The sequence below is a fragment of the Bicyclus anynana genome, chromosome 7, assembly GCF_947172395.1.
Source record: "Bicyclus anynana chromosome 7, ilBicAnyn1.1, whole genome shotgun sequence".
Taxonomy (NCBI): Eukaryota; Metazoa; Arthropoda; class Insecta; order Lepidoptera; family Nymphalidae; genus Bicyclus; species Bicyclus anynana.
In genome coordinates this window covers 12,958,201-12,971,775 of record NC_069089.1, presented here as the reverse complement: position 1 = coordinate 12,971,775, position 13,575 = coordinate 12,958,201, and the positions used below count along the sequence as shown (strand labels likewise).

The 13,575-nt window shown below is 33.9% G+C and overlaps 1 protein-coding gene across 6 annotated transcripts in view; it reads left to right on the top strand.

The window, feature by feature from the left end:
* The window catches only part of LOC112055393 (2-oxoglutarate dehydrogenase complex component E1), a 45,142-nt gene that overhangs the window by 6,096 nt on the left and 25,471 nt on the right, over window positions 1-13,575 (top strand). For 5 of the 6 annotated variants that reach the window (XM_024095517.2, XM_024095502.2, XM_024095509.2 and 2 more), the window contains exons 4-5: window positions 3,549-3,699; window positions 5,970-6,037. In XM_024095517.2, coding sequence (XP_023951285.2) covers window positions 3,549-3,699; window positions 5,970-6,037 — 219 coding nt within the window. Of the gene's footprint in view, window positions 1-3,548; window positions 3,700-5,969; window positions 6,038-9,402; window positions 9,521-13,575 lie in introns of all 6 variants that reach the window. The other variant, XM_024095496.2, reaches the window with a different exon arrangement.

The following is a 13,575-nucleotide window of genomic DNA, read 5'->3' as shown; positions in this document are numbered from 1 at the left end:
TTACACTTTGTTCGAGTACAGTTCACAAGTGAGTGGTGGTTTGCAAGATGAACAACCTACAACGCAATAAAGTAAATAAACTGATTTTGCTAATCACTATGGATATAACAGAAGAAGTGGACGAGGAAATTTGTGTGATGAATGAAAAGAAGCTATGGGTACGAAAATGGACGACGAATTGTTTCTTCGCTCCAGCGAAACGTCATTTGATGATTTAGGAGCAACTAATGAACTAATTTGCGACATTTGGACTTGTTTAGCCGGTGAATCACTGAGTGTGACGCTTGATGGGAGGCGCTGCGGCCTGCTGCCTGTTAAAATAGAGTAAAATGGATTGACTCGGTTAAAGTTTTGGTGTTTGGCAGCTAAATTTTATGCTACTCGACTAAACTGCTAAAGTAGTCCGAACAAGCCTTTAGGGTAAATTTCGCGACAAAAAGTTTGTATCCATGTTCTGTTAAAAATGTCACATTTATCTCTATACCAAAATTATCAAAATCGATTCAGAGCTTCAGCGAAAAATTACGGACATATTTACTTTCACATTTATAATATTAGTATGAATTGTTATATAATATTAGAATTTGTCTATTTGAATAGACACGTCTGATCTTAAATCTCGTTAGCGTAACACGCTAAGTGAGCGAGCAAAATCGCTGAAGGGGAAAGAATGGATGAACAGAACAACCGCGTATTTATGGTTTGACGTCTGCATTGTCAAGGTCGCGGCGTGAAATTCTCAATACGTGCAAGGTCAATTTGCTGGCGAGCGCTAACTCGATCCGTTTAACGCTCGGACGCCGTTTTGTGACCAATTGTATGTGAAACCGGTGTACTCTCGATTTTATCTGCACCGAAAATGTTTATGTAACAGTAATTGTTGCTAATTGGTTGCGGGCGTTTTGTCGTGATCTATCAATTAGTCTTTAAACCCCGTAACGTATACCTACTCGTTCAACTTACGCAGTGAAAGTACATTCAAGAAAAGTCAATGTGAAGGGGATGTTTTATATCAGAACTAGCGGACGCCTGCGACATCGTCCGCGTGAAATTTAGTTTTTCACAAATCCCTCGGGAACCATGCATTTTCCGGGATGAAAAGTAGTATGTGTTAATCCAGAGTAGAATCTATTTCCATTCCAATTATCAAGAATTATTTCAGTCATACCGGTTCAGTAGTTGCGGCTTTAAAGAACAACAAACTTCCCAACAAACATCCAAACAAACATCCAAACAAACATCCATACAAACTTTCGCGTTTATAATATTAGTAGGATTTTACGTGTCGTCATCCATGTAAAATTCATTTTCTGTTTTCGGAAAACACACATGGGTTCTTCATCAGGTATATATTTTTCATCACCTGACAATCAATCATCAAATAGGTAGACAATCGCATTAATGATATACGAGTACATACGAGGATTATAATACACTAGCGGACGCCGCGCGGTTTCACTCACGTGATTTCCGTTTCCGTATGAATACGGGAATAATAAATAGCCTATAGCCTTCCTTTTTAAATAGGCTATCTAACACTAAAAATTTTTTTCAAATAGTAGCAGCAGTTCCTGAGATTTGCGCGTTCAAACAAAAAAACAAACAAACTCTTCAGCTTTATAAAATTAGTATAGATTAATTTGTATACATTTTCTGAAAAAGACATTTAAATCCCATAAAACACAATCTTTTAGTAGGTAAATCTGACAATTTATTAAACTTGGCTTTGAGCCAGTATTCAGACTCAGAATTCGGAATATTATTATACTCTGAACAATGCGAATGTTTTTGATATGTTGCTGAAAATTTGATAAAAATTGTAGGGTTAAGTAGGCGAATATTTGCGCTATAAATTAATTAATAACATCATCGAATGCGCTTCTACTTCTTCTTCTTCGGCCTCGCCTTGTCCCGTTTATACGGGGTCGGCTTACCCAATCATGTGGCGCCATTTTGTCATCGTCTGTCATGCCATTATCTTTCATGTCCTTACGGACCTTCGTTAACCACGTTGTTGGTGGTCTTCCTTTTCCCCGCTTCTTAGTATTCATGGAAAGGCACTTTTTTACGACATGGTCATCTGGTCTTCGCATCACATGACCGTACTATATCAGCCTGGACTCTTTTGCTTTTTCATCGAATGCGCTTCTACATTCTACATTTATTCTTCATCGACGGTTTACAATGCTCTTGTTCAGTAATCTACATAACAATACTCATTACTCGTATGTTTCCTTATATCTGTAAAAGGATTCGTATCTGTATGTACTTGACGCTCTATAGATATCTACAGATAAAATAAATCTATCCGGCGTGACTGTAAACTTGTGACGTCACGTTTTATTATTTTCATTCGGAGATAAGAAAACATTATCAACTACGTCCACAATGACACCTTTAGGTTATATTTTTGTGTAGGCAGGTGTTTTTGTATGTTATCGAAAACCGTGTTAATCTAAGATAATATTATAAGCAAGATTTGATTTTTTTGTTGGTTTGTGTGTTACGATTACGAAATAGGCTCCGAAACATTTGGACATAATTAAAAAAGTATTCCGTTAATGGAAAGCAACATTATCTGCGGGAAACATCGTTTAGTTTCCGTTCCCGTGGGATTACTAGATTATATAGCCTATGACGATCAAAAATGGTACAAGAATTTTCAAAATCGATTTAGTAGATCCATAGATTACCCCCTACTACAAACTTTACCTCTTTAGACTATTGGTAAAGATACGAGTAGAAGGACGGATGGAACTAACCAATATTTCGGTTCTAAAAAAAACATAAATTATTATTTTATTTTATTCTTTAGTTTGTATTCCTTAATCTCGATTGTATGGTAGGTATTGATCATAGCCGAACTTTACTCTTTATTTTCTGGTAATTGAAGTAATCATATCTTGAGTACTTAGTCATATCTGTGTCATTAAATTAATAGTCTGTTAGTTATAATTGTTATTGGTTTCTACATATTCATTTTCAAAATTGAGATAACGCTTTTAAATAATATCCACATAAATGTTTCCATTTTTCGTTTATTATCGATTGTCAAATTGTTTTATATTCAATTCAATGTTTTATGGATTTTTAGCTATACTTACACAAATACGATCCATTAGCTAAGATTGTCTAAAAAAGTACCAAGTTTTTACTTCCTGTACTAATTTACTGTAAATCAACTTCTTTGATCGGATTGCTTTTTTGCTTCCTTCAATCAGAAGACTTACTATAAACAGTTATTTTTTTTAATTTTTATTCTTTACAAGTTAGCCTTTGACTACAATCTCACCCGATGGTAAGTGATGATGCAATCTAAGTTGGAATCTGGCTAACTTGTTAGGAGGAGGATGAAAATCCACACCCTATTTCGGTTTCTACACGACATCATACCGGAACGCTAAATCGCTTAGCGGTACGTCTTTGTCGGTAGGGTGGTAACCACGGCCGAAGCGTCCCACTAACCAGACTTAATCGGCCCAGCCGGGGATCGAACCCAGGACCTCCGTCTTGTAAATCCACCGCACTGTCATGTTTATTTGTTGCAGTCCTGGGACGCATTCTTCCGCAATGCGACTAACGGGGCGCAACCCGGCGTTGCTTACACACCTCCGCCAAATCTGGCGCCCTATTCCAAGAACGAAGTACCGCTGACGTCACTCGTCCCGGCCTCCGGCGGCATGCCTTCTATTTCAGCCGGTAAGTTACTTTTTAAGAAAAATATCTGCCAATTTTCCAAAGATATCGAGCCTCAGTATGCGATTAAGAAAATGTTTAGAACAGATTGAAATCAAATAGGAAGCGTTCAGTATTAGATTGTGGAAATAAAATACAATAATTTTTATCATTGATACAAATGAGTTGTTTGTTTTCAAATATTGTAAAATTTTGGTTTTGGTCTCTTTCATAAATGTATTGAAACGGACAAAATCATTGATGAAAAGTATAGTACGAGGAAATATGTATAGAATTTACGTGGTGATTGTTTTTATTTTACCGTTAATTGGAATGGGGATGATGACTAGGTTTGAATATATTGATTTTTATGATACATTCGGGTAAATAAGGTCAATGTTAATTTTTTATAATTTTTTTTTTTAATTTTTATTTTTATTTATACATAAAAAGCAAAGATTGTCTGGATATTTGCAAAATAAATGAGATTATAAAATTTCAAAATCTATTAAGAAACTTTTATCGTAATTAGATGAAAACTCATACAGTTTTAGCTTCCTGACATTAAATGTGACATTTTTTAATACATGAACTATAAACATAAACGCACAAATAACAAAGATATTAGTAATTTTGTTTGAACGCACATACAAATCTAACGATCATTACATTACCTACGACGTCATTAGTTTGTGCCATTTTGTATGAGGCGTTTTTCAGGGATCCGCGGCAGCGCCGCAAATCTGACCTTTTAAATCCCTGTAGCTCTGAAAGTAATGATCGCAGATACCCTGTTCCTTTTACAAAATTGCTTTACTATTAGCATACTCTTAATTTATATACAATTTAAAAAACTGTCATCATCCCTATTGTCCCTTTCACGACGTGTCCCTTTCATGCCACCTCTCCCCTACATAATATGTCCTAGAGCTGACGGAACTCGCTAGGAAAACTGACCATTTAATCACTTAAACACGTTGCTAAGCATTTAGTTAACAACTTTTATATAGAACACAACATGATACGAGTACATCTTCATTTGCCAAAATTGTTTTCTCTACTTCGAAGCAATACCTGCAATGCGACGTTGCGCAATCCGGTCTCGTATGAATTACTGTTATCTTGTACTTTGCAGAACGGACGGCAATGCTTGGTCTTAAATTGTTCATTATCATTCTACTAGATCGAAAAAAAATCACCATAATTTTTTTGAGACATATAATACATGAAATGCATGAAAATTTTAATTTTTAAATAGTTTTTAGACTATACGTGCCAAAACGCTTGTTGGCCATGATGGTCTATATTTCAACTGTTTCGTGATGTCACTATAACAAATCCCTTACAAACGGAGCGTTTGACAAAAATATTACTTAACAATTACTTTGACGTTTAGTACATCAAGTAACTTATTCCATGTACTTCACGAAATACCCTAACCAATAGGGTAGTTGACTCGTATCAAATTTAATATAGTATGTGGTCAATAAGAATAAATTAATGTCAACATTTATTTCAAACTAAAATTTTTTTTGACTTCTTCGGCGTTTTTTTTATCAAAAATCAAAATGATCGTAATTTTTTGCAAGACGTTTATGTTCGTGTTGTTTATGTTAAGTCAGCCAGATGTCAATACTTTCGTGTTATACTTGGTAGGCGTAAGTTTACTATTCATTTACGTAAAAGGAGGATAACTATGAATTAAACATAAACGCCCAGATTTTCGGAAGGAAACCTCGTATTCAAAATGTTGGAAACTGCAATTAACTAGACGATTATAAGAGTCCGGCATTACAGTAACTCAACCATGAGGTTTTCCCCTTCTGTATATGAAAAAAAGCTTAGCCAAAACTACTGAAGGCAAGTTATAGTTATAGTTTAAAATCTTATATTTTGTCACCCAAAGTTTTTTTGTGCGAAAATCCTTCAAAGGGTTAAAGCGTGCTAGTTTTCTAAAAAAGTGAATATGTTTAATTTTTTTACAGTTTAATTAAACACACATTTGAACAATTTCTTAGACAGTTAATACAAAACATAGAGCCTTAATAGCTCAACGGTAAGAGCGGTCGGGCTCACCACCGAAGGGTGGTGGTTTGATCCAAGCCCCGTTGGTCTATTGTCGTACCCACTCCTAATACAGTCTTTTCCAACTAGTTGTAGGTGAATGGGAATATTGGTCATATTAAAAAAAAAGAAAGATATGACAAATATTCATTAAAAAAATATGTTCAAGGTAACCCTGTTGTATGTAAATGGTTAATTTCAGTTCTCTAATATAATTTGTATTATCACAGGATCTCCCATCAACGAAAAGATCATCGACGACCATCTCGCCGTGCAGGCCATCATCAGAAGTTATCAGGTGAATCAACCTTTTAATAACATTTGCAAACTCTCATTCCTTATACTTTGCCCATTCTGCCCTTACTTATCAGATTCGAGATATTTTCCAAGCTACTTTGAACTTTTATTAGTTTAACTTCAAACTTGTTAATTTAATTCGAACTGATTTTTTTTAAATTTAAAGACGTAGAGAATTTACTTCACATAGCTAAATCAACAAATATGAAATATTAGGTACTTGTAGATACAACTACATTTCAGTGCAGTGTATTAGGTAATCACTGAATTTAATGTAGAAATAAATAGATTACTTAGTAATAAGCTATAACCGTATCGCATTCTATCTTTAGTATTGAATATTATTAGAAAGCATTACATTACTCCCTTTGCATATTCATATTGTATGCGTTTGTCGTGTGCCCCTTTTAATTCTGCATTATACACTGTAATATAACATACACGATTTTAGGAGATACAGTAAAAAAGACAAGCTTATCGATTTAAAAAAAAAATACCTTATCGGTCTGTATGAAATAAAGAATACTGAAAATGTATTAAGTATGTAAAAAGCTGTACTCTTTATTTATGTAATAATAGTCAACTAGCATTTGTCTTTCTTATGGATTACTCTATATCCAACTCGGTCCAACTATATTGATTTTACGTTTCATTTACTGCCTTGCGTCTATACTACGATCTATTACGTACTCGTGGTTGTAAAATACGTACTTAAGTCGTACGTACGTTACGAAGATGGATCCATAAACTTTTGATACCATCATATAATCCAGTCAGTGATTATTGTATAGACAATGCGATGATAAATTGACAGACAGACTGACAATTTTTTTTTTCAGGACAGGCTTTAAGAAAAGTAACAATTTTATGAGCCCTTATGATATAGCCCTTGAATTGATCTTTTGTTTTTCTACGAATCTAGAGACAATCAAAATTTAGTATTTTTCAAGAGTTAAAATACTTGATAATATAACCCATAGACAATAATTTGTTTGATAGTAAGGAGTTCTTCACTCCTTGGGTGAATCTAGATGACTTAGGGAAATCTAAGGAAATTGGCATTGCAGTTTCATAGCCCGTTCTCATTCATGCGTGTTGCTGCGAATCTGATCGTACTGAAAACTCTTTAATAATAATAACGAAAACCAAGTATTTGACTGTTAATGTGGTCTCCACACTAGATTTATCTGTATCGTGGAAACCAGATTCTGTTTTACTATTACAGCTATTGAGGTTTGTGTTTATAGTGGAAATAATGTAAACTTTGTTGACTTTAAATGTCTTTGACACGTCAAATACGTGCCTTGAGAAGGCAATCTTGCAAAAACAAAGCTATGTAGTAAAATGATAAGCACAGTAATTATCACGCAAAGGTGCAGTCAAAAGAAATCGCTTATGACATGCTGTTACATTTCATATACAAATATTTTTTTTAGATTGTCTACTATAGACTCAATTGATTAATAGGTCTTTTCAGTGCGGTTTCAGATCGCATAGCAGCTCGTATAAATATGCGTGTGTAAGCGTTAATTCCAAATGTGTTGAGGAACCAAATTATGTTCAAATGCTCCAGTAGCAGTGACGTAAACGCCTTTATTTGTTGGACGTCATCACCGCACTTATCTAGTCACATCTGGTTTTGACTGATAACGACGGATCTTATACAATCAATTAGGCTGAATTGAAAGAGGCCCCTCTTTGATTCGATTTGATGTACCTAACTTAAACATGCTAAAAAATAGCAATGGATTGAGCAAGTTTTCTTTGTTTAAATAGACTCTTAATGGAGTAACTCTTATGCTCGAAAATATAACAATTGATACAGCCATTTCTTTCTTTTAGGTAGGTATCTTGTTTGTTAGGTAGAAAATGCCTTAACGCAGGTTTTATTACAAATTTTGTTAAAAGCCATACTGATTTTCAGTATGTAAGTACTTGTTTAGTACATAGCTGCGAACTCATAAATGATTATATCCTGTTTGGCTTGATATTTACACTAGTGATATAAAATCATATCAGGGAAAGTAAAGGGAAATGACGTCAAGATAAAAACGATGTTTGATTGATTTGACATTAGATAAGTTACTTACATACATTTCCCGGGAAATATAGGTTTGTATTATTATTTGATGTTAACTAAAAACTAAATAAATGTGGTTTTATTTCAATCCGGTATATATTAAAGAAATTGAAAATAAAATTGATTTATGTAATTTTACAAATAACTAACACTTTTGTTCATGATTTTCGCATTGAAATTGTTCAAGACATTCAAATGAGTCAACCGTTATGAGTAGTAAAATTTACATATTTGGTAAGATGCGAATTATAGCGGAATCTCAATTTCCATAAATATAATGATCGCCATGACAACCAACTGGATTTGGAACGGTATTTTTAGCTGTTAGCCTATTCTCACACGGAATCAGCACATGTTAAACGAATGCTACTTGTAGTTTAAGTATCATAATTACATTAAAAAATAATAACGTAAATAAATTAAATAAGTATTAGCGGGAACAAAGTAATAATATTTTTTATAGTTACTGGTAGAGATAGAGTAGGTACTGATTTGTAAAAATTTATTTCATTGATTTTCCGTTTAATATAAACTCTTTATAATTCAATAAAATACTCGGTTGTTTAAAATATAAAGTAATATTGGTCCAACACCACATTGAGCTCGGCCTCAATGAAAAGGCGTTTACGTTCTGTTCTGAGGTGGCTGTGCGTAAAGCCTCAAATACACAACTCGCTTCGACGTTTCGATGAAATCCTGAAGTAGGCCGAGTAGTGTAGCGAGGTGCTTCGTGCTCGAACCTCAGATCGCTTCGAGTCCTTTTTGGCTCGGATACAATTGGGTATTAGACTATTTTTTAAATTCTATGTAGGTATTAACAGTATATTAGTGTAGCAATTTTGTAGAAGTAACAGTGTATCTGCGATGACTACTTTCGGAGATACAGGCAAGTCTGTGCGGCGTTTGCCGTGGATCGCTCGAAAACACCCCATACTAAATATTGGAAATGCGTGACGTCACACCGACAAAATTGTAAATTTTTAATGAAAAATGTCACATTGAATGTAAGGGATCTAAAATTATACGATTCTCATTTAATATTATTATATTTTAAAATTAATTATTTTTGAAATTTTTAAACTTATTCGTTTTACAAATATCCTGATAATTTTTAATATTGACTTAATTTTCCCGAATGATTCATAAAAAACAATATATTCAAAGGTAGTCAAATACCCAATTGGAAGTAGAGCGAGGCGATGCGAAGTTGCACGAAGCGAAGCGAAGTTTGTGCCTACACTATCGTATCAACTTCGCGAGTAGTGTATTGGGGGTGTGATGCGTAGGCTCGCGGTCACCTTGCGGCGGACGTGGACCCGCTGGGAATCACCACGGCCAAGCTGCCCGCGCTCGGCATGCGCGCTCCAAGCTCCGAGCTCATCATGAGGAAATATTTCAATTTCGGTACGCAACCGAAATCATCCGCCCCCGGATATGTGGAAACAATCACGTTTGATTGCATACAGTGTTTTTGTGAAAGCTCTATGTGCAGTTCTACCACTTTTATAGGTCTGCGTTTATGCAAAAATCCACCTGACATCGACTAAAACTACACACTATTGTAATACAGATTGTCATCATCATCATCATCATTGTCAACCCAAATATTCGGCTCACTGCTGAGCTCGAGGCTCCTGTCAGAATGAAAGAGGTTAGGCCAATAGTCCACCACGCCGGCCCAATGCGCATTGGCAGACTTCACACACGCAGATAATTAAGAAATTTCCTCACGATGTTTTCCTTCACCGTTTGAGACACGTGATTTTTAATTTCAATACAGACTGTATTGTACTATTATTTTAAACACAAGAACTTGTGCTATTTGCTCCGCCAAAAACCTACAGCCCAACCGCCAGCGCGAGCGTTACATGTAATGCTCGTAGTACCGCCGTCGAATTCGCATTACATTACACGGTGAATTACATTACGCATTACACACGTCTGGACCCGGCTAAAGGTGAAAATCCGATGATGCATAGGCAACAATCAATGCGCGTTATTGATTAACTAAGATACATTCTACGAGAAGACTTCGACGTAGAAACATCGGTGTAAGTTATAAAAGACCAAAAATAAGATTTCGGCGTTTTTTTAAACCGATGTAACTTTAAGTGCAAAGAAATAAGACTTCTGCGCATTTCCAACGGCGTAACTTATAAAAGTGGTAATACTGTTCTGACGCTGTATTTTTATTAGGGGCGTGCGTGAAGGAGACTGCGGAGTAAGAACAGGGTGTGAAACATCCAATAAGCATCATACTCTCACAGCTCAGCTCATCTTACACTTTTCGGTTATAGCTAAGTTGAGCTAAGCAATTGTATTAGTGACTTTTCAAACATTTGATTCGCGTACGCCCTTGTACAAATGCAGCGTACTATGTCCATTCTACTATTTTCTATTTGACGACACTTCTTTTGCTTGGATGACTTGACGTCAAGATTGTTTAGACTTGACGTTTCGTTAAAATTAGGCCACATATTATAAAAGAAACATCTCTAACTGAACATACAATACTACATATGAATGACAAGAGTATTGTATTGAGTATGCAAAAAATACCAATTACTGTAACGTCAAAAGGAAAATAATATAATGGAATTATTACAATCTGTCCTTTGGCGTAACCTAACTAATGAGAGCTTTCCACTGACAACATGACCGACTACTATCTATAATGTTGTATTAGCCAACTATAGCATATATTTTTTAAAACTCGATTAAAATTACAATAACCTGAAGCCATACGATGTGTACTGTTTACCAACAAACAAATTAAAAATAACGGTATAAATCGCTAGTCATTTCACACCTATTAATAATTATAATTAACTTCTTAAATTAATGAAAATAAATTTGATTAATAAGCTTATAACAATCAGATTAACATTGGATAAAAAAACATTCCGTAATTTAAAATTAATAAGTTATGAAATGCCATGCGTTTTCTACCTTCATTCCCAATTTGTTTATTGGTAAACAGTGCACATCAAATATGTCTTTAGTATAGTGTAGTTTCTTAGATGTCTTTGCTTTGTAGTTTGTAGTCTCTCAATTGTTAGTCATTAGGAATTACATTCCATCTAGTTCTAGCTCCAATAGTTACGCCAACTGACATTGTATTTGCATAAAAGTTTGTCCAAATTTCACAATCACAATCATCATAGAACACTGCATTTCTAACAAGCAGTGACTAGTATTTTACGTGCAGTGTGATTGTTTTCAGTTAGATTTTATGTCACTATCGTATCGAGAATAATTATTGTATATTGCGATGCCTCTTTGCTTACTAATGACCCATAAAGATAATGGAGTGTATTTAATGTATTATGCATGTACGTGAAATTCTTAGCCTTATTAACAGATTTGTTTGCAGTAGTGATATTGAAACAGTTTTACTACTATATGTAGAGTAATAAAAATAAATTTATTTTAAACCATTTTATATCAAAATTGCGATTTTCCTATCATCACTAACTGACCGGTCTTATGATTGCTAGTCTCAATATTTCGGTTTTTAGGTATATTCATGTTCTTTATTTCTTTCAATATTTTATAAACAATTATGGGGCTTTGTTTAAGTATTTATTTGTCTGTTTATGATGTACGAGCGTGTCTGCTATTTATTTTTTGTACAACAGATAAAAAACTTCCAAAGCAACTAGAGCAACCGATAAAGGCAGGAATGAAAAATAATAAATATATACACATATAATGAATTAATATACATTCAGTATAACGAACAATTATGAAGAACTTTCTCAAGAGAAAAATATCACATTTCTGTATACTGTTTATAAATTAAAATTTCGAATATTTTGATTGAAACTTTTAATGAATGAATGAAACATGAATATTTAAGATTTACGACATTAAATGCTTAGAGTATAGTTTCAACGTTATACAGAGTGTTGTCTAGAACCTATAATAGTTGTGCTAATGATTTAACTTTTTGTCACACCGTATAATAAGAATATAATATTTATTTCGTGTTACACTATAATAATTTGCACACGGTTAATGTCCTGTGTTATAATATACTTGTACTGCTATCTATGCATAGTACTTAACTAGAAATTATCTCTCACTAAAGGTACTCGTGTTTAATCAAGAGATGACAAACAGTAATATGTGCATAATTAGTTAATTAGTTTATTTTGTTAACTTATAAAATTCCACTGGTATTCATTTGTTTGTTTTAAAAATTTTCACTCGGAAAAAAAGGAGCTAACTCATTTGTCAGAAAAAATATGACAAATTTTCATTTTACGACATCTACTCGTATTATGAATCAAAGTTTTTAGCTTTATTAAATAATATATATTATTTTCTGATTGTAGGGATATATAAAGTACTTCATTATTCATCTATGATATCGAAAAATTAAATAAACATAATTGAATAAAATTTTCAAGAAATCGCTCAAAAATAAATTATTTGTTGAAACAATAAACTTGCAAATAATTATAAATGAAAGATGCTATTTTGTAAAATTAGGGTTTATATTTGTAGAGTAAAATATGTATTTAAAATAATTTTAAAAATATGTTTTGTATTATAATGACTTGTCATACATTCTTAAAAAACCTTAGGGCACATTTACATTTACATAATAGCACATAATAAAAGCTCTAATTACGAGTACATCGAGTTGGCAACAAAGCTGACGTGATCTCGGTTTAAGCATTGGCTAAATCAATATATCTCCTCAAATCTACATATTTATTCAAATTAGATCCACTACAGTGAATTTTAATGAACCGTAATATAACTGAGCGGATAGCCAAGAGGTCTTTACTCTATTATTCAGAACGTGCACGTATTGAGAATGCTAGCCCAGGAATAGTGCAAATATATCATAAGTGCCGTTTAGGAAAACGGTTTCGTTTGACATAGGTATACTAGGACACATGGCTGACGAGGAAGTCAGGCCTAATGTATGTCAAAGTTTGTTCCGTATCTTTGAATAAGTGCAAAATACGTAAAAATCATAATATACTCAATTATACATACTCGCTTCAGTTAATTAGGTTTAATATCTATGTTATTGCCATTTTGCAAAAGGTAGCGTTTCTCGACCGTTTGACTAGCGAGAACGCTGGGACAATACGACGTTATCGATGCGATAATCGTCAAGCTAACAAAGACCACAAATGATGTTCTCAAAATTCTCATTTCTTTTTGTTACGTAGGTATTTGTTGTCCAAGAAGCAAATCCAACGGTAGTGTATGTGTATTGGTGTACATATAGATCTTTGATTGTACGGCAATCATGGTTTTAACATTGCCATTAGTTACGCGATTTTACGTACCAGGTCTGTAACGTACCTACGCTGGACAGACGTCAGAGTAACGCCAACTATATATCTGAAATCGCCAGTGAGATAACGGCTTTAATGTCTTTTTGTGCTAATTCATGCTGATCAGCATGTGTCCACAGAAAATCTGTGTCTCTTGCGATA